Here is a 25,014-nt window from a genome sequence, read left to right on the forward strand (position 1 = left end):
TTTTCTATAATAATTTTACAATAAAAATGTTTTTCTTTTTAAATAACTTATAACATATACAATATATAATATTTTGTCTTCAACATATTTTTTTCCAAAAATGATAATTGAATAATAGGGGTCGTCTTATAATCAGAGTCGTATAATCTTCGGGCTAATACGGTATATAACCTTACCGCGCCGTCAAAGAGACGCGATGGTGAAAGGAGACCCGCCGGGCTGTTTCCACTGGGTGATGACGTCATCACGGAGGGTAAAATCCCCATAGAGATCCATTCATTGTGCTGCAAATAAACCGCTTTATCTCCCAAAAAAAAAAAATCTGCAAAATGGCGATGATCAGCGCCGGTTAGCTTTACTCTCTCCATGTTGCTAGAGGAGGACTAGAGCAATAACATCCGGGTAGTGAAGTGACACAAAATGGATTCATTATACTTTTTCCTCACATGCTACTTAAAGCTGTCTAGGGTACCAAGCCTAGGGCCACAGCATTGCAGGGGGCGATGGTGGCATTCCCACTTCTCCATTGACAGTTCAGATATCGTTGTTGTCGGGTCAAAATCTTGTGTCCAAAACAGTTCATTTTGCATTTATCATTTTAAAAAAGATTTTCACTACTTTTGTGCGACGGCCTTGTATGATTTGCGAAAAGAACGTACAAATTCGGAGATACGAGATTTCCACCCAACAACGACCATATACTAGTGTTGTTGCTGCTCTTATACCACCATTATTACTGGGGTTGGTGTGGGCCAGAGAGTAGCCCCCCGCAGGCTGCAAATGGCCCGCGGGCCGCCTATTGGGGAACCCTGGTGTAGTGTATAGTATGTGATGGGCCCCAAACTTTTACCCCCTTTAAAAGAAATTGCTCAATGCTGACAGACGGTCAGCAGGTGGTTTCATGAATGTATACCTTATATAGACAACATTTTAGTAACATTTTCGTATATAAACATTTTAGGCCAAAAAAAAGCCTTTTGGCAGCCGGACTGAGGGCTCGAACACACTGCCCGACTTGTTGAGCAGATTGTGCTGTCGCCGACCATTTTTGGCGCACGCCGACAAAAACGGCGATCTTCTGCAAGATCGGGCTTTGCTCGCCGAGGTTTTGCTCGGTGTGTGTGTGAAAAGCACTGCGAGAAGATCTGGCCGCGATTATAACGTTTGGTGAATTTCTTCCCGAGCGTTTCTAGATATAATCTAGCAATTGATATTTGGCTCTGTCGCAAACTGGACACCATACAGCAGGGTAACATGCCAAGGGCCACAGCCTGCGAACAGATTTTGGCTTGGGAGCGGCGCACAAAGACAACGACAACGTAGCGTCGGCAGGAATGATAGCACCTCACCCCACGGACGTTAGGGTTAGGCATAGTTTTACTGAGGTTAAAGTTAGGGTTAGGGATGCATCCTGGTGAACTATCTGGCAGTGTGTGATCCGTCGGTGATCAATATTGTCGGCGAAAACCACAACAAGCCGATTTCAAGAAAGTCACTTGTGCAGTGTGAAATACTCTAATGATCTGGTGACTCGCCGACCACGCAATATCGTACAGTGTGTTCGAGCCCTACCAGGAGTTTTACTGCAGGGTCAGTAAAGGGGAACACACTTCGGACGCGGGCGGCTGCGCAGCTCCGCGTAGCAGTATTGACACGCGTAAGTGCTGCGCGGTAACACCAACTGGATGCATTTCCCTGGTGGGGAAAAACATTTGCACCGCACGGCAGCGCCTAGAAATAGAATAGTGGAGTATCGACGCGGCGTGCGAGGCGGCAAACCCACGCCTGGGTGCGGCTGACATTGAAAATAATGGGTCTGTATGTTTCCCTTAAGACTACAACACAGTAGCACTTAATACATAAAATATAGCCTAAACAGACACCTGAATTTAACACTTAGACAGTGCAGTATTTATTTGTTAATCCATGTTTTGTTTTAATCCATGGTGATTCATGTGTTGATCTCTGGCTGCTGCTACACACTGAGACGCTTTACACTAGACAACCCAGATCCTTTTAAATATGAATACAAACTGTATTGGCTGAAATGCCATTGTGCCATGTGCCCCTTTCCCCACACACATTCATTTAAGCTATTTTCCTAAAAGAAAAATGGAAACTGTTTTTGTTCCGGTGTCATCAGGTCATAATTGGTGTCCCATAAGCTAGCGAACAGTGCCATCCAGTGTCAAAATAAGGAACTTGTCATGGTGTCCTGGACCGTTGAAAAGTCAACTCGTCAAACTCGTTGGACAGCATTAAATGAGTTAAATGTAGAAAGAGATGGAAAGAGAGAACAAGATTAAGATGAGATCATTTTATGTTCTTCATGAGTAGTGTTCAGTATTTTATTATTCTGACCAAAGCTGGTGTAATGTTGACACCACATTATTCAAATCATTGATTGCCAATTGTTCATTCCTAGTGAGCAATATTGTGTCCTATTCTTTATAAATACTGCAGTTATTTTAGTGTACAGTATCAATGTTTATTCTTCCACAGACCCTCCAGAAAAGCCCTCAGTATCAGTGGATCCACCAGGAGAAGTTGTTGAGGGCAGCAAAGTGACTCTGACCTGCAGCAGTGATGCCAACCCAGCAGTAGACATCTACACCTGGTACAGAGACAGTAGATCTATCTCCACTGGTCCTCAGCTGGTGAAGGAGAATGTATCTCCTGCAGATGCTGGACAGTACATCTGTCAGGGGACAAACAGACATGGATCACAGAGATCATCTCCTCATTATCTAAATGTTCAGTGTAAGTAAACTAAAGTGTTTGTATTTTATATATTGATTTAGTTTTTACTGGCAACAAAACAACAGCATTATTTATTCAAGCAGGTTAATTGTGTTTCTGATTTTTTCAGATATTTTAATAGTTGAGTAAGATAAGAAAATAATACATTTATTGATCCCTGGTGGACTTTCAGTCACCAGAGTCAGCACAGAATGATAAAGACTGGTATACATCTTTCTCCAACAGACGGTCCTAAGAACGTCCTTTTGGCATTAAGTCCACCAGGAGATGTTTTCAAAGGAAGCTCAATCACTTTCACCTGCAGCAGCAGTGAATCTAATCCACCAATCCAGAGTTACACCATTTTCAAAGACAACACTAGAGTGGCACAGAAGAAGACAAAGACCATCTCTAACATCCAAACCAGGCACAGTGGAACATACAACTGTCAGGCAATGAACAACATCACTACAGTCAGTTCACCTGGAGTCACTGTTGATGTTCACTGTGAGTTTTTAATCCGATATGGATGTAATTATATTGATGACGTGTGTGTGTGTGTGTGTGTGTGTGTGTGTGTGTGTGTGTGTGTGTGTGTGTGTGTGTGTGTGTGTGTGTGTGTGTGTGTGTGTGTGTGTGTGTGTGTGTGTGTGTGTGTGTGTGTGTGTGTGTGTGTGTGTGTGTGTGTGTGTGTGTGTGTGTGTGTGTGTGTGCGGTGGTGGTGGGGGGAGACATAAAGTGTTGTCCATATTATCCCAGTTCATATTAGGAAGAGAATTATGAGTAAGAGAGAAATAGGAAAAATAAAAGGTTTTCCTTTGTGTCCAGCGCTTTATCATTTTGACGAAAGGTGAAAGATAGAAAGGGTTTGGACTGGTTTCAACACTGCCATGGTGACACCGGTAAGAGTGTGAAGAGGAGGAGGACCACCACCAGGATGTTATATTTGCACATGTGGTCATGGTTTATTCTAGAAATAGAAATACATAGAAATACAACATTACAACTCAATATATAAATTGAAGAATTACATTTAACCAACAATTAGGCACCCATCAACAATTGACACTGCAGGAGGATGGGCACTCAAACATTTGTTGTGCATTACAAACATTAACTTCAGGACAAATAAGGTTTACATTTATCACCAATAAAATGCAAGATATACATGGTCATGAACTCAAGCGTACTTCAAAGACACATAACCCATGTATGGTAACTCCAGGCCAGGGCGCTCGGTAGATGTTGCTGCTGCTGCCGCCAACAAGGAATGAATTGGCCAGGCATTCAAGCAGTATATATAGCAGTCCTGATGAGGTGAGTGGGAGCAGGTGTGGGATTGAGTGGAGCAGATGAGGGGTGGAACCAAGTCATGGTGAGGCAGGGGGAGGGTTGGTGACCAATATGACACTTTTGTATAAAAGGTGATGTAATATTAGACATATACCACATTATTCATGCACAAATAATTGTTATTGTTCATTCCTAGAGGGAAAGACTGTATACAAAACAAAATGTTATTTGAGTGTATCAATGTTTATTCCTCCACAGACCCTCCAGAAAAGCCCTCAGTATCAGTGGATCCACCAGGAGAAGTTGTTGAGGGCAGCAAAGTGACTCTGACCTGCAGCAGTGATGCCAACCCACCAGTAGACATCTACACCTGGTACAGAGACAGTAGATCTATCTCCACTGGTCCTCAGCTGGTGAAGGAGAATGTATCTCCAGCAGATGCTGGACAGTATGTCTGTCAGGGGACAAACAGACATGGATCACAGAGATCATCACCTCACCATCTAGATGTTCAGGGTAAGTGGACTAAACTGTTAGGGTTTTTTTTTTCTTTGTTCATTGTGAGCTTGTAGATGTGCTATTTTCACGGCTCAACCAAACATAAAATGACTTGTCTTTTAGTTCTACTGGATCTTTTCTCCACTAATCCCTCCCTGATATTTTAGTCCAGTTTTTATTTGTTGACAAAATTGTCAATACATTTGGTCTCACTTTTAGTCATTGCAGTTTTTATTTAGATTTCGTCAGCAATCCACCTCAAACTGAACCCAGACTGACTGACTGCATGGGGCAGGACTTCCCAGCTAAGTCCTGCCCCATGCAGGATCTCACAAGACAACCTTGGTTTCCAACTGCTAAGAACCTTGGTGTGGTCCTTCACTCTGATCAGCTAACACAGGGATGCTGACAGAACCCTCGCTAAAACACCCAGGACAACCATCCACTCGTCCCACACTCTTCTCCCTTCTGGCTCCCAGAATGTAGAATGAACTCCCTTTCATCCACCATAATCTGAAGACTCACCTCTCCAACTCAGCCCATAGCACTTACCGTAGCACTTGCCCTAGCCTTGAAAGGCTAAATGTAATTTAGATGTCTGTCAGGTCATTGTTGATGACCTATGATTGTCTCCACCAGCCGAAGGCTGAGGGAGAGTATGTTTTCGCCCCTGTCCGTGCGTCCGTCCGTGCGTGTGTCCGTGCGTGCGTCCGTCCTCCAAGTTTGTTACCAGCTAATCTCTGGCGCCGTTGGCCCGGTTGCTGCCAAAATTTGCACACACACTCCCTGGATGCCAATTCAGAACCTCTGCCCCACATTTTTCAAATGGCCCTATTCTAGCGCCACCTTGAGGCAGATGTTTGCAAAACACATTTCTGTACTCGCAAATCGGTAGACAGTATCTCTACAGTCATGTGATCGACATGGATCTGTCTGATTGTCCATATTCCATCCTGATTGGCTGATATTGGCTTTCAAAGTTTGTAAGATTTGTCCGTTTCGGACAAAATGCCTCAAATCACAAACGCAGAGTGCAATTAACATGAAATCGCGCACACACGTTCCCACTAGGCCGAGGAAGATATGCCACTTCAATCCACCGATCAGTTTCAAACTTTGTAAGCACACTCCCTATAGGCCAAGGAAAAACCCTTTCCTTGTATTTTTCACATCAGCCTTTTATAGCGCCACCAGGAGGCCGACTTATGTAAGACACATTTTTGGATATTACTCCTTCAGATTTGACCCAAAATTAACACAAATCAGTACACAGTATCTCTACAGTCATATGATCAAGACGGATCTGTCCCGTATTAAATATTCAATCCTGATTGGCTAAGATTGGCCTCCAAACTTTGCAGGATCGATCCGTTTCGAACAAAATGCCTCAAATCAAACACAGCGTGCAATTGTAATGAAATTGTGCACGCACATTCGCAAAAGGCCAAGGAAGAAATTACACTACAAAATGTTCAAATCAGCCTCATGGTGGCGCCATGAAAGGTCTAAGATTGGTGAAGAACACATGCCACCCTTTTTACATTGGCCTATTATAGCACCACCAGGACGCATGGCTGGTGGAGACCTGTGCTCGGAAGAGCACTTCTTCTAGTTTACTATTGCCATGCATTTGATGTATTACCTTTATACTGTATTGTATTACCTTTGTAAATGCCAATATTGTAATGTGTCGAAATTGGCAGTGGAAAGGGGTAGTGGATGCATTTTTGTATTCATAATTTTAGTTGACTAAATAATTTTTCATGTTTCGCTTCATGTTTCGAGTTAAACTATTGTTAAACATTTTAACACTTCATTTACAAGGAGTCTACACAATTAGAGAATGTAGATTTTTTTTAAATTTTAATCACCTTTTGCCAGTTATCTCTCCTTTGGTACCACAACAATGGAATTGTGGCCACAATCTTATCCGATGACAACAAATTCAAAGTTTTGGGTCTGAGAATGTGGGTCTCATAGAATTGTGGTTCCGTGGATCAAATGCAGAATACATAATGGTCGTTGATGTGGAATGACCAGACACTATCACACTGCGTGGAGGCGCTTACAAAAAAGATTCAAACCGACTGTTAGAACTACAACCAATCAGAGTAGCGCAAAGGTGATACGCCCGCCTTACATTTGCATACTGGGTCCCTGGTTGTTTCCTCACAATTTGTGAGCCGTTAAATATTTGGATAGCTGAGCGGAACCAGACCTAATCTGCCAAGGGCAAATGTTCTTTCCCATGGCAGATTCATCTGGCTACATGCAAGGCTAGTGACTTTACAATTGGTTTCATTACCTTAGTAAATATTTTCATAAATAGCCTACGTTAAGTTTCATGTTAGTTTCATGTCTTCTATATGCGTTTTAGCTCTAGATACTTTATATTGATGATAAAGCAGGTTGTGCTTTCAGGGCTTGTGATTGGTTCTACTGAGTGAAGACTCCACCCCTCACTCCCTTTACACTGGGTGTGGTTTCACTGAACTAGAGGCTTCAAAACGTGTGACATAAAGAGCTCTTAGTCCATATTGTTTACAGTCTAAGAGCTCTTAGTCCATATTGTTTACAGTCTAAGAGCTCTTGGTCCATATTGTTTACAGTCTATGAGCTCTTAGTCCATATTGTTGCCAGACCCATGAAATGGGTAGGCCTACATAAGCAAATGTCGGTCCGGGTTTTCTATATAAAGGGTATATATGATGATGACATGATGATGACATGCCTACAAAAGGCATGATGTCATAAATGATGATGACAGACAGGGGGTCTGGCACAACCAGGTTGACCTGGTCTAGTTTACAGTGTATGAGCTGCTCCCTTGTTGGTGAAGGTTACCATGTCACCAAATCACCATGGTGTTTGTTTGTTGTTGTACTGCTAGACAGGTTCCATGTACTCTTACACTCAAACTCATTAATTTGCATCTTTATTCTCTTCAGCTCTCCAGGTTCAACCGACAGTCAAGACAACAGGTAAACAAACATGAACAAACAACTACACATCATTGTAAGCTAAATGTTTTTCTTCTGTTCAAAGTTATATTACAGTTTTACCGTGTATCCTATTGTCTCTGTACAGAGTCTGATGATGTCAGGTTGGTGGGAGGAACCAGTCACTGTGCTGGTAGACTGGAAGTGAAACACCTGAGTGAGTGGAGACCAGCGGCTGATCCTATGTCTAACTGGAACCCCATGGAGTCATCATCTGTAGTGTGTAAACAGCTCAACTGTGGCTCTGCTGTTGACACTAAATGGAGTGTTTCTACACGTCAATCTGTATGGTTGATTACATCTTCCTGCGTTGGATCTACACTGAGGGAATGTGTAACACACAGTCTGCGGTCTGGTAATTCTGTGGAGAGACTGGAGCTTATCTGTTCAGGTAACAAACAATGACTTCAACACTAACACAAATCTATATTGTCTGTCTGTTTGTTCTGGTCCTTTTGAGTGTTCTATAACATATAACATCCCTTCTAACAAAACAAAGGAACAGTGAACTAGAGCGTAGCACGGGTCTTCCAGGACCCGATAACCCGAGACCCGAACCGAGACCCGAGCCATTTCGGGTCTAAAATATTCACTTGTCCCTCGGGTTAGGGTAGGGTAGGGTCTAATTGCCTTGGGTCTGTTCGGGGCATTCCAAAATGCATTTACCCACAAGGATCCGAGAGGACCCGAGATTTAAACATATATCCTTCAACTTTAAAATATATATTGTTTTTAATGAGACATGCATTGTAATTACACTCCCAAATCCATATTACCGTCTGTTCTCTCTTATTGAATGAGTCCTGTTCAGCGCATCCAATCTCAAGCGTTGCGCTGCTGCTGAAGTGAAAATCATGGAGGGCTTTTTCTTTTTTTTGCGATGTGAAACACAAACAAAGGCCACCTGGCTGGAAGATGCAGGTTGGAACGTCATTTAGCCTATATGGAACATGTTTCTGGACATCATCTGTGGGGACAGGCGACATAAAGTCGGCGAAAATCTGTCTATCTGCAACACAAATGCACCGACGCACGCAAGCCAGCTGAGTCTCGTCTCAGTCTGTGATCAGCCACGTGCACACATAGACATCAAAGGGGGCTTGAGCCCCTGCCCTTTTATCCGTCTGTTATAGTGAAAAATACAGTTGCCTGTACAGTAGTACATTAATCAAAGACATTTAGTTGAGCATAATTATTCATCTTTATTCCTCTAGACTCCCCGGCAATTATCTTAGTATCAGTGGATCCACCAGGAGAAGTTGTTGAGGGCAACAAAGTGACTCTGACCTGCAGCAGTGATGCCAACCCAGCAGTAGACATCTACACCTGGTACAGAGACAGTAGTTCTATCTCCACTGGTCCTCAGCTGGTGATGGAGAATGTGTCTCCGAGAGAGACTGGACAGTATGTCTGTGAGGGGACAAACAGACATGGATCACAGAGATCATCACCTCACCATCTAGATGTTCAGGGTAAGTGGACTAAACTGTTTAGGTTTTTTTCTTCTTTTTGTTTTTACAGGCAGCAACACAACAGCATCAAGACCAGTGTTGATTTTGACAGTACATCTTGATTCAGTTTTAGTCATAATCTTTTGAATAAATAATCAAAGTAACATTACCTTTTTACTGCATATTCCATTGTCATTGTACAGAGTCTGATGTCAGGTTGGTGGGAGGAACCAGTCGCTGTGCTGGTGAACTGGAAGTGAAACACCAGAGAGAGTGGAGACGAGCGGCTGATTTTACGGAACACTGGAACCTGGAGTCATCCTCTGTGGTGTGTAAACAGATCGGCTGTGGCTCTGCTGTTTCAAGAGACTGGCGACCTGGTTCTACCCGTCAACCTGTATGGTCCATTACAACTTCCTGTAATGGGTCTGAATCCAAACTGACAGAGTGTGTAAAACTGCAGACTGGTCGTTCTTTGGACAGACTGGAGGTGATCTGTTCAGGTAAATAATCTAAATTATGCATCTATCTGTTATAGATGTTATTAGCCTGCTTCCAGACCATAGACCCTGCCCACTCTCAGAGTGGACTGTTTCTCTGGTCTGGAGTTGAGCACATGAATCGGCAGTTATCAGCCAACATTTTCGGCTGCTCCAATGAGCGCGGGGGGTGGGTCTAATGAATATCCAATCCGCGCCGCAGCCCGTTTTTTCAAGCGACGTCATCATCAGAGTGTCATCATTAGAAGACGAGGTGCTCACGTGGGTGCTCACGAGGAAACCTGTAGTGATTTTTTTTTTTTTTTTTAAATCAAAGTACCTCCCACCCCCCTCCCTTCCAGAAATCGCCCAGTAGTCTGAGATCAGGCTAAGATGTTATGACATCAAATTTGAGTTTTCCTTAGTTTTAGGTCCTTTTTACAGTTCAATTATTTTCTTATTTGTGTTTTGGGTATTTCAGAAAATATGTTTAACAGGTTTCTATGGAATCAGAACAGTCTCATTATTATTTGTATTTGTAAAATAGATTTGTACTCATAGAGGCAATTGTTAAAAACATCTCAATATAGCCCTGGTACCATTTACACACTTAGTACCAAGTTCTGTTAGACTGGTGAAGTCAAAGGAAGACGACGCCCCAAGAAGAACAGAGCAGTTCCTCACCGTTGCTTCACTGAGGAACAATAGGCTTTCTTCTAGAGATTTACACAACAGTGTTGGAACCACAGACATATGAGCCATGCTCAGGTGTCAGTCACACAGCTGAGACTGACACAGCTCAGCAGGTGTGAGCTGGCAGGTCGCTTAAAACCAGAGTGATTACAAACAGAAGCATTTTGGGGGATTTTGGAAACTTTTTGGGGGGCGCTGCCCACACGTTTAGCTGTGTTGCTCATTACACTGTTGCATCATCCTTATATGTTAAGTAAGGAGTTTTTGTGAGGAGTTGATCGAAAGCTTTCTGTTGTAAGCACTTACTGTAGCACATGCCTACCCCCAATGACCATACATGAAAGCGAGATAGCATATTTTAGGGTTTTATTTAAAGCTTTTTTACTGACTAGGTGCTCTGTCTACCTACGCTATTTTTGTCTAGATTGATATTTCTATGCATTTGATGTATTGATGTTGATGTATTGATGTAGTACCTTGCTTATTGTATTGATGTATTACCTTTTTCGTAAATCGCTCTGGATTAAGGGTGTCTGCTAAATGCTTAATTTATATCAGGTTGCACTTGTTGATTGTGACGTCACCAAGAATACTGGTCCCTTACTGGCTGTTGATGGTGACATCACCAGGAATTCCGGTCCCTGATTGGCTACGGGCATAAACACAAACATATGGTGACAGTACTTGTGCACTCTGCTGGTGCAATTAATAATAATATAATAATAATAATGAGGAACAACATACAGAAACTCATGTTGAGGGGTTTGTATTGAAAAAACATTCAGGGGTGAGGGGAATTCAATAATGTTCAGGTCTGAAAACAACCTTTAAATACAATTTCGGATTCTCATAGATCCAAAAACAGATCCTTTAAAAAAGGTACACAAAAGAAACTACTTTATTGTTCAGTGTTTTATAAATGTTTTGACCAACGCTATGGTGTAATTCAGACACATTATTCAGACATGAATTATTGTTATTGTTATAGTGAAAAATACAGTTGCCTGTACAGTAATACATTAATCAAAGACATTTAGTTGAGCATCATTATTCATCTTTATTCCTCTACAGACTCCCTGTCAATTATCTTAGTATCAGTGGATCCACCAGGAGAAGTTGTTGAGGGCAGCAAAGTGACTCTGACCTGCAGCAGTGATGCCAACCCACCAGTAGACATCTACACCTGGTACAGAGACAGTAGTTCTATCTCCACTGGTCCTCAACTGGTGATGGAGAATGTGTCTCCGAGAGAGACTGGACAGTATGTCTGTGAGGGGACAAACAGACATGGATCACAGAGATCATCACCTCACCATCTAGATGTTCAGGGTAAGTGGACTAAACTGTTTAGGTTTTTTCTTCTTTTTTGTTTTTACAGGCAGCAACACAACAGCATCATTTGTTCAAGACCAGTGTTGATTTTGACAGTATATCTTGATTCAGTTTTAGTCATAATCTTTTGAATAAATAATCAAAGTAACATTACCTTTTTACTGCATATTCCATTGTCATTGTACAGAGTCTGATGTCAGGTTGGTGGGAGGAACCAGTCGCTGTGCTGGTGAACTGGAAGTGAAACACCAGAGAGAGTGGAGACCAGCGGCTGATCTTACGGAACACTGGAACCTGGAGTCCTCCTCTGTGGTGTGTAAACAGATCGGCTGTGGCTCTGCTGTTTCAAGAGAATGGCGTCATGGTTCTACCCGTCAACCTGTATGGTCCATTACAACTTCCTGTAATGGGTCTGAATCCAAACTGACAGAGTGTGTAAAAATGCAGACTGGTCGTTTTGGGGACAGACTGGAGGTGATCTGTTCAGGTAACAAACAATAACTCCAACATTGACACAAATCTATACTGTCTCCTATCTATCTATCTATCTATCTATCTATCTATCTATCTATCTATCTATCTATCTATCTATCTATCTATCTAAATGATGTATCTATCTGTTATAGATGTTTTACATCAAATTTGAGTTTTCCTTATAGTTTTAGGTCCTTTTTGCAGTTAATTTGTTTTCTTATTTGTGTTTTGGGTATTTTAAAAAGATATGTCTAACAGGTTTCTATGGAATCAGAATTATTTGTATTTGTAAAATAGATTTGTACCAAGCCCCCAGAACCCTGGGGGCGCCCTGAAACCAAATGGACATGTTGGCCGTTTTGAGGTACTGCAGTTGGGTCTACTCACATGAACGCGCGTCTAGGCTTCTTTGTATTGACGCGCGTTCATACCGGAAGTGCTCGTTCATGAAAGCGCGTCCATGAACACAAATTATGACCCAAAGTAGACCCACTACGTCACGGTTTTACTAGCCGGAAGGAGGGGTGAAAACGCCTCATGCGCTGGGTGAGCAACTCAATGCAAGTGGACGGGCGGGGATATCTGGTGTCCTCTCTATTCTTATTATAACTCTATGATTTGTACTCATAGTACAATTGTTAAAAACATCTCAATTATATTTGTAAGTGTAAATGTGGATGTGGCAATTTGACGTCTTTTCAAAGAACAACTGAACTGTGCTTAAAAAGCTTAAATACATACTCACATGAACAATCTTAAACGCATGCGCACGCACGCACGCACGCACGCACGCACGCACGCACGCACGCACGCACGCACGCACGCACACACACACACACACACACACACACACACACACACACACACACAGATCCTGCTCTCTCTAGCTCTCATGCTATGTCCCCATCTTGTCCAGACCTGTTCTCCCAGTGTGGCAGACCTGAGGCTGGTGATACGACCAGGATCGTGGGAGGCATCCCGTCTCGTCCTGGGGATCATCCATGGCAGGTGTCCCTGCAGCGCAGAACCACTGGATCATCTAAGCCGTTCAAACACTCATGTGGAGGCGTCCTCATTAAATCCTGTTGGGTCCTCACCGCTGCCCACTGCATGTAAGCTGCACTGAATTCATATTTTATGGTAATATGCAATGAGAAAATGCCTCTGGATACTTAAAACATATATTTCCTGAAGCCATAATGACTTACTGACTATTCAGCATCTATATGTTATTCATATGTTAATGTAGACTACTATGCTCCCACTCTCTTCTTCAGTCCATTACTCTTCTCTATATGTCTGTCTGCCCCTGTCAATGAGCCCTCAGCTGAGACTGGCATGTACGTACATATGTTTGTCACTATCCTACCATGTACGTACATAATGTATGTTGCTATACAACCATGTACGTACTTATGTATGTATGTCACTATCCTACCATGTACGGACATATGTATGTCACAGACCAACAGGTGCTCTTTTATTTAACATCATGTGTGTTCAGTGACAGGTCCTTTTATTTAACATAATGTTTGTTCAGTGACAGGTCCTTTTATTTAACATAATGTTTGTTCAGTGACAGGTCCTTTTATTTAACATAATGTTTGTTCAGTGACAGGTCCTTTTATTTAACATCATGTGTGTTCAGTGACAGGTCCTTTTATTTAACATAATGTGTGTTCAGTGACAGGTCCTTTTATTTAACATAATGTGTGTTCAGTGACAGGTCCTTTTATTTAACATAATGTGTGTTCAGTGACAGGTCCTTTTATTTAACATAATGTGTGTTCAGTGACAGGTCCTTTTATTTAACATGATGTGTGTTCAGTGACAGGTCCTTTTATTTAACATAATGTGTGTTCAGTGACAGGTCCAAGGACATGCAGGTGGTCTTGGGGGGAGTGTACCTTAAGAGACCTGAACAAGATTCTAAACAGGTCATCCCTGTGAAGAGAGCCATCGTTCATGGGGATTACAGGGAGACAAAGTCTGATGGTCGTATCATCGCTACTCACAATGACATTGGTGAGGCTATGAATTGACACAACACGATTAACTGTCAAGCCAGTTAGCATTCTGAATGTATTGATAATTGTACAACAGGAAGTTCCGACGGCTCTCATCAAACAAAGAAATCAGCTGTGCCGGTTGCGAAAGAGCTACCAGGCTCCCTCTCCCAACACTAGGCTATTTAAAGGGATATTTCACTTTCAAAAAAACTTTTGGTAATTTTATCATCTAATCAGGCTTTTATGAATACCCTGAACAGTTTTTAATTAGCTTGATTGAATATTTAGATATTTGATGTAAATGTTACCAGGCCCAAGGCCTCTCCCCACACACACCCAAACTTCATTTTAACAATGATAGATTCATTAAAAACACACAATATTTTTTCTGGTGATTCATACTACCCTCCTAATATGTGAGCAGGCCGTTTTTTTCAATATTTTTATTTTTTTCATTTATTCTTAATAATATATTTTTTTGTATTTCATTTTTTTCATTTTCCCAAATAATTATTAAAAATAAATGAAAAAGGTTATTGAAAAAACACGACCTGCTCGCGTATTAGGAGGGTAGTATGAGTCAATCTATCATGGTTCAAATGGAGTTTGAAGTTAAAATGGGTGTGTATGCGGAGAGAGGCCCTTCCACTGCTCCCTGTTGAAAGTGGAATATCCCTTTAAGCTTTGCACTGCAACGGCAGATGACAACGGCAACCGGAAATGATCAGCGCTCGATAGATCAACCTGGCACCGTCGCAGCCGTCTCTACTAAGGCAGATTCTACCTTTCCACGTAGCGTCTACAACGCCTGCTGCGTGGTCGCGTCGCCATGGGAACCAAAGCGTTCAGCGAAAGGGCTGGGACCCCGTCGCCGACGGCTGGTTGCTTAACGCTTTTGACCGCTACGGCGATTACGTCATAACAGCCGTAGTCCCGCCTCACGTCGCCGTAGTAAAAACACGCCCCTTAAAGCTAAAAAATAATATTGTTGGACATTGGACTCAGTCACTCAGACAGTGATGCAGGGACATTTGTAGAATGTAGAACACATTTTTTAATAATATTTAATTGTATGATATACTAAATATAAAAATCCCCTTTGTTTAGCTGTTTACATGATTAACCGGGATCCTGGATGGCTTGATTCTAGGCTTAAAATAACTGACATTAGTATTTTTGTAAAAGTCTATGGGAAAAGTACTGTATACCTACAGTATATTAGATCTATTCTCACACAAAAAAGAGCAGACCCAAGTTCAGAGCCAATTGCCAAGTATTGACGGTTTAAACGTCTAAACATGAACATGAATCCAGTATACAGTAAGAGTAGAAAAGACATGTATATTAGTCATATATGTTGGCCTGTCATCTTTGTAAAGTTTCAATGTACATAATGATCACTTTTTTTTTTTTTAAATATTGCAATGTTTGGACTGATGGTTCATTGGTTATCTATGATCCTAGATTAATGATGCACCACACTGTCTTCATGCCTTTGACGTATTACCTTGCCTTTACCTTGCTCACTGTTATTAAGAGTGTCTGCTTAAATGCTTAAAGGTGATACACCATGCATTTAAAAAGTATTTATGTCATATTGTTTATGTCCCAAAAACGTTTTTCAAAAGGTTTGAGGCTAAATTACCACTCCTGAATAGAGAGCCATCTCATTTTTGAATGGCTCTGAGCATTTTCAGCTGCAGTACCACCTTTGGCCTGAACTGCGCCACCCCCCCCCCCCCCCCCCCCCAAAAAAAAATCTTTTTGAAAAAAAAATCTTTTTGAAACATTTTTTTTTTTTTTTTTAAATCTTTTTGAAAGAAAAAAAAGAATCTTCAAAAACGGCCGATGATGACGTCATCATCGGCAGCAAATCTGGACAGCCTGTTTTAAGAACCCGTGGGATACTTTTAACCTTCGCCTTCTCAAAACCAGAGAAAGACACAACGGTCAGAAATGGGACTTTGTGAGGATAGAAGGTGTGCTAGTGGGACCCCAAAAAAAGGTTTTAAAATAGGAAAAGTGAAATTTCATGGTGTGTATCACCTTTAAATTACACATTGTTGTCAGATAAGCTAACCTACCATTCTGTGTGTCAGCTTTACTAGAGCTGAATGTCACCACAGGTCCTCTCTGTGCCATGGAAACCCGCTATGTTAAAACTGCCTGTCTGCTGAAGAACCCGTTTCCTGATGGCAAGGAGTGTGTGGTCTCTGGATGGGGTCGCACTGGTATGTATCTATCTACACAACCCTTCTCTGATGGCAAGGAGTGTGTGGTCTCTGGATGGGGTCGCACTGGTATGTATCTATCTACACAACCCTTCTCTGATGGCAAGGAGTGTGTGGTGTCTGGATGGGGTCGCACTGGTATGTATCTATCTATCTACACAACCCTTCTCTGATGGCAAGGAGTGTGTGGTCTCTGGATGGGGTCGCACTGGTATGTATCTATCTATCTACACAACCCTTCTCTGATGGCAAGGAGTGTGTGGTCTCTGGATGGGGTCGCACTGGTATGTATCTATCTACACAACCCTTCTCTGATGGCAAGGAGTGTGTGGTCTCTGGATGGGGTCGCACTGGTATGTATCTATCTACACAACCCTTCTCTGATGGCAAGGAGTGTGTGGTCTCTGGATGGGGTCGCACTGGTATGTACCTATCAACCATAGACACTAGACAGTTAAACTGGTGTGTATCTGTCTACAAGGAGTGTGTGGTCTCTGGATGGGGTCGCACTGGTATGTATCTATCTACACAACCCTTCTCTGATGGCAAGGTATGTGGTTCTCAACCTTTTTACAAGGAGTGTGTGGTCTCTGGATGGGGTCGCACTGGTATGTGGTTCTCAAGGAGTGTGTGGTCTCTGGATGGGGTCGCACTGGTATGTGGTTCTCAAGGAGTGTGTGGTCTCTGGATGGGGTCGCACTGGTATGTGGTTCTCACAAGGAGTGTGTGGTCTCTGGATGGGGTCGCACTGGTATGTGGTTCTGATGGCAAGGAGTGTGTGGTCTCTGGATGGGGTCGCACTGGTATGTGGTTCTGATGGCAAGGAGTGTGTGGTCTCTGGATGGGGTCGCACTGGTATGTGGTTCTCAACCTTTTTACCCCTCTCCAAGGAGTGTGTGGTCTCTGGATGGGGTCGCACTGGTATGTGGTTCTCAACCTTTTTACCCCTCTCCAAGGAGTGTGTGGTCTCTGGATGGGGTCGCACTGGTATGTGGTTCTCAACCTTTTTACCCCTCTCCAAGGAGTGTGTGGTCTCTGGATGGGGTCGCACTGGTATGTGGTTCTCAACCTTTTTACCCCTCTCCAAGGAGTGTGTGGTCTCTGGATGGGGTCGCACTGGTATGTGGTTCTCAACCTTTTTACCCCTCTCCAAGGAGTGTGTGGTCTCTGGATGGGGTCGCACTGGTATGTGGTTCTCAACCTTTTTACCCCAAGTACCACCTTAGGAAATATCTGTCTCTCCACCATAATATCCCATCCTATTCTGCTATGCACAAGCCAATCATTTGATGAGGGGGTCAATAGACGGGTTTCTTGTTTACAAACATTGAGACTAAATGCACAGGTGACTGTATCATGTAATCAATTCCGTCCAATCCCCAAACCTGTTGTTTTGGGGAGCGCTGGTTTCATTGGCTAATTTTGGTACCGACCCTGCGCACGCATCTAGTTTTATCAGTGTAACGTGGACCAGAAACCCGTCTATTGGACCGATTCTGCCAGTCATCAAATTATTGGCTTAGGAATGCAACAAAAACTAAAACATCAACATGAATTTAAAGGCTTCACGGGTTGTGTAATCAATAGAAATACGTATTTTTTCCCCTTCACTCCTGCAGTTGTCGCATTGAGACAGACATTGAGAGCCTTTTTCAACTATAAGTGCTAGGTCAGAACTTTCTGTAGTATAATATTTCATTAGACCTTTATATTTTTTCTTCTTTTTTGGGAGAGTCACTGCTATGTACCTATCAACCATAGACACTAGACAGTTAAACTGGTATGTATCTGTCTACACATTACCACTGATCTGAATCAATCTCATACCATAGACACTAGACAGTTACACTACATGTATATATCTACCATAGACATATACACTGGTATGTATCTATCTACCATAGACACTAGACAGTTACACTACATGTATATATCTACCATAGACATATACACTGGTATGTATCTATCTACCATAGACACTAGACATTTACACTGCTATGCATGTATCTACCATAGACACTAGACAGTTACACTGGTATGTATATATCTACCATAGACACTAGACAGTTACACTACTATGTATATATCTACCATAGACAGTTACACTGGTATGTATCTATCTACCCTAGACACTAGACAGTTACACTACTATGTATATATCTACCATAGACAGTTACACTGATATGTATATACAGTATCTACCATAGACAGTTACACTGATTATGTATATACAGTATCTACCATAGACATTTACACTGGTATGTATCTATCTACCATAGACACTAGACAGTTACACTACTATGTATATATCTACCATAGACAGTTACACTGGTATGTATCTACAGTATCTACCATAGAAAGTTAGAGCCACAGTGAATTTGGAACCCGGGGAGATTTAAATCTCACTAGAGTTTCACTGTAGAGTAAAGAGGTTTAAAACCACCTAGCAGACTATGGAGTCAGACCAGTCTCAAAATATGGTTGGGCCTCTGTGTCTCTGTGTCTCTGTGTTACGTATCACATGACATGTTATGTGTGTTGTGCACACGGTCATGTGTTTATTGTTTACGGAAGCAGTAGAGAGACAATGTCAGGCTCAATAAGTGAATACTTTAGATTTATTTAGCAGACGGAATGGAAATGGAGAGCCAGCTGACGCACACAAACCGAACTGCAGGCTCTGCTTAAACAGAGTGTCGGCTATAGCGATGGCAATATGTCGAAAAATCAGTCAAATCATGCAACGCAGAGGTTCCCGACCACAGGGCCCCGAGAAGGCGACCGGGAATTCCAATAATATGCATTGTACAAATATTTAATTCTCTGCTGTCAGGCAGAAACCAGCAATGTCCAAAAATATTGACTTTTCAGAAAAAAAGAAGAAAAAAAAACAGCGAGAGAGAAAATATCACATGTCACTGTTTCACTGCAGCAACTGTTAAAGGAAGGGTAACATAACGGGCACTACTTTGTGTCAATAGAACAGTGACATAGTTGTGAATATATTTGCCAATGCAACTATACCCTGAAAGGGTTAATATTGGGAGCTGTAGGAAGAAGGAGGTCCCAACTCCCGAGGCACCGCCCAGCCGCCTCGGAATGTGACGAGCCAAAACAGCGTGTCATTTATAGAACACGCTCACGTGACCCAATGATAAGTGAATGGGAAAAGGCTGTGGGAATTACGCTATTGTATACTTTAATAATAAAGATAAATACATAACATTGTTAATGACCATGACCAACGATCTGAATTCTGTCCCCTCGTATATTATTTTATTAATTTACGTGACTGATTTCGCTATATTCATATTGAAAACAAGTGCTTGCAGTCGCGAGGGGCGTGTCTTGACTCGCTCCAGGCTTGCTAGAGCGGCTACTGGAGCTCTGCCCGGCCCAGCGGCCGGGCTCATCCGTGGGTAGAACTAACAGAGGAGAGGGGACTCGGTGTTTGGTTATGGAGGTTTTTTCCTGTTTTTTTACGATGACCAACGATATGTATGCTATCACACGTTGTGTTATGTTTCGTAATTGATGGGACTGATTTCGCTGTATTCATGCTGAAGCACATGCAGCTCGCACGAGTCTACAGTCGCGAGGGGGGGGGGGGGGTCTTGACTTCGCTCCAGGCTTTGTGGATAGCGGCTGCTGTTCGCTGTTCATGCCGCGATGAGAGGTTCATGTGCGGGATGAACAAGCCATTGTGACTCGGTGATTTTTATGGAGCTTTTCTTTCCCGGGCCGTTTCTGGGACAAATCATCATGACAAAATAAGATAAATAGGGGACAGCCGGACAGGGCGACTATTTGTGAGGATAAGTGAATAATAATTAGAAGATAGAGTTAAAATAAAACATTAAACCAAGCACTTTGGCCGAGGCTTGAGCTCGCATCTACGCTCGGGACTCGTGTGTAAAGTATAAGTAGCCAACATTTACTCAAGTACTAAACCAAGCACTTTGTACCGAGGCTTGTCATCATTGTGAGTGGATGAGAGCCGCTCGCCCGCTAAAGTAACTAAGTAGCCTACATTTACTCAAGTATTGATTGTACTTTGAGGTGGAGATAGCCTTCTTCTAATCGGCTCGCCTGCAGTCGGTAACTAAGTACGCTACATTTACTCAGATACTGTACTTACGTAGGGCCCTACACTTTTGAGGTATTTTTACTTTATTGGAGTGTTTTACATTTCAGTACTTTTATTTCTACTCCACTTCATCTCAAAATAAATCATTGTAGGCTACTTTTACTCCTCTGCAGTTATTTAAAAAAAAGTTATTAAAAATACTTTGTTTAATTATTATTACAAACCATTCATTAATTACTATATATACATCGGCCATTTGAAATTAGCCGATCTACAAGCTCACAGTGCGTGACAGACATTTTCTTGTAACGGTTTATTTCTACATTGTAGTATCGATACTGTTACTTGTTGATACTTTTACTTGAGTACAAAATATGAGTACTTCTTCCACCGCTGCGCTGTCAGTCCGTGCAGCCGTGCTGACAAGGAAACAGCAAGGGGGGCGTGTCCAGCTTGCATTTCACCGAGACAAGAGGGCAGGAGAGAGTCTCTTGTTTACGTCATTTTCACGCGACAACTTTATTTCCGAAGTTATTTCCCAAAATGGCCCCAGTTGGTCTTATTAATTTATAAACCTCAAATGTAACTATATATTTCCAAACTAATATGACTCAAGGCAAATTTCATGGTGCCTACACTTTAAGTCTCTCTCTCTCTCTCTCTCTCTCTCTCTCTCTCTCTCTCTCTCTCTCTCTCTCTCTCTCTCTTGTGTGTTGTTGAAACTCAGGGAGTGACAAGCTGTCCAACAGGCTGTTGAGAGGCAGAGCTCCCCTGATCTCTAGGGAGAGGTGTGATGCTGCCTACGCACTGCTGGACCAGACCATGATCTGTGCAGGATTCATGGCGGGAGGAGTTGATGCCTGCAGAGTGAGTGTGTGTGTGTGTGTGTGTGTGTGTGTGCGTGTGCTGTGTGTGTGCGTGTGTGGGATAACATACTCTTCTTCAGTCGGGTCCACCAGGGTGTTCGAGGGTTACCGCCCCTTGAGGCACCTAAGACCTTCTGACCACAGCTCACAGCTGCAGCTGCAGCAATAGAGGCTTTGAACATTGTCCATTCCTGTTCAATGTCCCCAACCTCCACAGGGATGCTAGAGAAGTCCCGCCGGAGGTGAGATTAAATTTCCTCGCGGACAGAGTTTTCCTCCAGACGTTCCTAGTTCACCCGCACTACCCGCTTGGGTTTGCCGGGTCTGTCCAGAGGTTTTCCCCTGCCATCTGAACCAACTCATCACCAGATGGTGATCAGTTGACAGTTCAGGCCCTCTCTTCACCCGAGTGTCCAGAACAGGCACGTGCAGACATGGACATCAAAGGGTGCTTGAGCACCTGCCCTTTTGGCCTTCAGAGAAAAAGAGCGCTTTTAGGCCTACTACTTTTGCTAAGGTGAAGAAAATAAACACAAAAGCCCCCTCTCCAATCTCCGTGCCCTAATAGAAGGCAACATGCAAGAGAATTGCCTCTTTCTTACTCTCCTCTCCTGTACTGTGCTGTAATGGAATGCAACATTTTATGTTGAAATAATTGCCCGCTCCCCTGCAGTGCCGTGCAGTGCGCGCACACAGAATGATCTACAAGCTCACAACGCGGCGCGAAGCGACGCCTTGTGAGCCTGTAGATCGGCTATTTTCGGTGGCTAGACATCAATACAGCCTGCCGCCCGCGCACCTGCAGGCTGTAGAAGAAAGAAGATCTTGCTTAATTATAGCTGACCTACAAGTGGTGAGCTTGTAGATCGACTATTTTTGGTGCGCGATACCACGCGCAGCGAAGTATAAGCACAATGGAAACCTTGCCGGCACATGTCCACTGACATTCAATCAATGAATGGATGGAGAGAGGAGGCAGCACAAACAGCCACTGCAGTCATAGGCCTAGTTCTTCATCTATTCATTGCTTTTAAATGCACCAAAAATATTCATATAGCACTGTTGCACATCAGCACTGAAACGCTTGCATTGTAGGCTTCAGGTGCTTGCCCACAAAATGTATGTGCACCCCTGAGTATAATCCTGTATTCCTAGTGTTATTTTAAAATGCAATATTCCTCTAAATATGGCTATTTATGTGCCAAAAGATTTCACAGGCGCCCTCTGGGTGTTGGCAAAAGGTGCCCCTCTCAGACTTGAGCACCTGCCACTTTTTGTATGACTACAACATCGATTTGGCCTAGGGTGCTCTGGTACCAAGTACACTTATGAGCATCCTTATGCTTGAACATGGTGTTTGTTATGGTCATTCCATTACTGGCACAGAAGTCCAACAACAATGAACCACTCTGGCTCTGATCAGGGAGACCTTTCCTCCAAATCCAGCGTGTCCACACACCAGTGGGCCTGCACACCTCGCCTCTGGGGCCCACTGCTTCTCCGAGATCCCCTTCAGTTTAGCCTGGGACCGCAAAGTATTTTTTATCCTATTACGAAAAAGAAAACATTGCATGGATGCACCTTGGACATATCCTCACTTGGGCAGGCTCCACCTCGCCCAACGGTGGTGCTGCAGGCTCCGCTTGCGGCTTGAATGGCCCTCCTAAAGGCCTAACCGTGGGTTTGTTGGGCTTCTTCCTCACGGAAGACACAGGCTGGGGGCGCTAACCTGCTCCCGGGTGCCGTCTACATTACGGCTGTCACCCGTCTCTCTCGTGGTCACCAGACTCGATCAGTCCCATTAGGGAAATACAGGATCATTCACTCCACCGCTCAGGCACTACTCTAGTTATGTTTAAGTCTTTGTAATGACTGTATTACTTGTCTGTCTCTTCAGGGTGATTCAGGAGGTCCTCTGATGTGTGAACAGGATGGCGTTCACTACCTGGCTGGTTTGGTGAGCTTCGGGCCTCCCTGTACTAACAGCGACAGCCCTGGTGTCTACGCTGATGTCCACAGATACCTGGCCTGGATTGATGAAGATCACCGTGATTATGATTACGACTTTGATGAGTCAAAAACACCCATGTATGATGATGCTGTTTATGATTACACTCATGATCAGAACCAGACCTCCACTGAGTGATCAGTGATAAGCAAGCATGTTGTGGGACAGGTTCAAGTTCACCTTCATGCAGAAATGACATAATAAGTTGACGTTAGTCAATAACAGTGTTAATTTTTACAACAAATTCTCATTTAGTCTTAGTCTTAGTCTTTTGATCAACACACCATTTAGTTTTAGTCCTGCTGTTAAAGGGATATTTAGGGATACTTTGGATCATTTTAGGCTTTTGGGAAATCCCCGGACAGTTTTTAAAGGTATATTCAGTGATTGTATTTCATTCGAATAACAATATATTTAGTACATTTTCCATTCATTCTCCTCACTAGAATGTGTGCTGACCATATAAGGACTTCCACCATGGCCCGTGTTGCGAGCATAGCTAGATTCGGTTTTCAGAGGTGGCCAGCCAGTCCTCGACCAATCAGGGTAGAGTATGGCCGTAGTTATGTTATGATGTTTAGTTATGATAGTCAAAATACAAGTTTTGAGAACCACAGCCGCTCTGAATTAAGAACGTCTGCTAAATGTCTAGATTGTAAACTACTGAATTCATAAAATGCCACAGTCTCGTAGTAAATCAGTATCATACATATCCTGAAGCAGGAGACGTAGGCCTACCGATATTCAGGGATTGGGTCTAATTAAATGATCAAAATGAGAACATTATAATGGTGAAGAAAATCTATAAAAAAACTAAACATTTCCATGCTGTAAGACAAGATGACCCCCGGCCACTTTCATTATCACTGAATACACCTTTAACTCATTGACTGCTTTCTTTAAACTTCGACTTTGAGGGATCCCTGCCCCAGAAATATTCTCATCTCTTAACGTTGTTGATGGTGCCCGGATCGTGCACGATGTGCGTGCATGCTGTGGTAAGGACTAGATGACAAAAGATGCATGCTGATACGTCAAAGTGTTCCAAAGCTTTAAGCTAACTAGCGAATGCTTTTTTAGTTTTTCTTACTTTTTAATGTTGTCGCAGCTTGTCCATCGTGCACGGATTGTGCATGTTCCGCGTGCGCACCGCGTTACGGACTTGATGAAAAGATACTAAATGAAGTATCTAAGTACTGAATTGATCAACTTAAAAACTGGTGCCCACAAAAGCCAGAGTAGACGATAAAGAGATGATTTTTTCCTAAGTGAAAAATCCCTTTACAGAGTTTGTGACAAAAGGCCTTCCACTGCAGTATTGATATTGCATTATTACCGTATTCTTTATGTTTTAAATGGTGTGTTTATACATTGCATTAGCACAATGTAATAAGTAGTAAGTAAATCATTACGTAAGCTTTGTTTTAAATGGTGTGTTTAAACATTGCATTATCACATGTAATAAGTAGTTAGTAAGTCATTAAGTAAGCTTTTCTGAGCCATGTGACCCGCAGGGCATGGGAGACCATCTCCTGTTTCTGTAGCGTGAGGCGTACAAGTGCACCCCCTGCTGGACATGGAGATATTACGCTGATATTAACACGAGGAGAGTTTTTGCTGCTCGTGGGAGAGTTGCTGGGTGAATGGTGTTGTATCAGTCTTGACCTGCTGTTAATTAGAAAAAAAAAACAATAAAAAAACAATAAAATGTACTTGATTGAGTAATTGCATTATTTCCTTAACAGATAAACGGATAAACACATACATAAAAAGGACACACAACACATGATCAGTGGTGGACAGTAGATTTACTTGAGCACTGCACTTAAAGGGGAAGACCACCCATTTTCAATAT

At 42.7% G+C, this 25,014-nt stretch overlaps 1 protein-coding gene across 1 annotated transcript in view; it reads left to right on the forward strand.

Moving 5' to 3' along the window:
* The window catches only part of LOC308291822 (neurotrypsin-like), a 76,137-nt gene extending 51,257 nt beyond the window's left edge, over positions 1-24,880 (forward strand). Inside the window, exons 7-14 of the mRNA XM_080733954.1 lie at positions 7,479-7,511; positions 9,051-9,091; positions 12,875-13,070; positions 13,823-13,983; positions 16,067-16,198; positions 16,919-17,053; positions 21,013-21,152; positions 23,049-24,880. Coding sequence (XP_080590080.1) covers positions 7,479-7,511; positions 9,051-9,091; positions 12,875-13,070; positions 13,823-13,983; positions 16,067-16,198; positions 16,919-17,053; positions 21,013-21,152; positions 23,049-23,297 — 1,087 coding nt within the window. The 3' untranslated portion in view covers positions 23,298-24,880. The remainder of the gene's footprint in view (positions 1-7,478; positions 7,512-9,050; positions 9,092-12,874; positions 13,071-13,822; positions 13,984-16,066; positions 16,199-16,918; positions 17,054-21,012; positions 21,153-23,048) is intronic.
* The last annotated feature ends 134 nt before the right edge of the window (positions 24,881-25,014 follow it).

The sequence above is a fragment of the Nannobrachium achirus genome (assembly GCF_963921795.1).
Source record: "Nannobrachium achirus genome assembly, chromosome: 9".
Lineage (NCBI taxonomy): Eukaryota > Metazoa > Chordata > Actinopteri > Myctophiformes > Myctophidae > Nannobrachium > Nannobrachium achirus.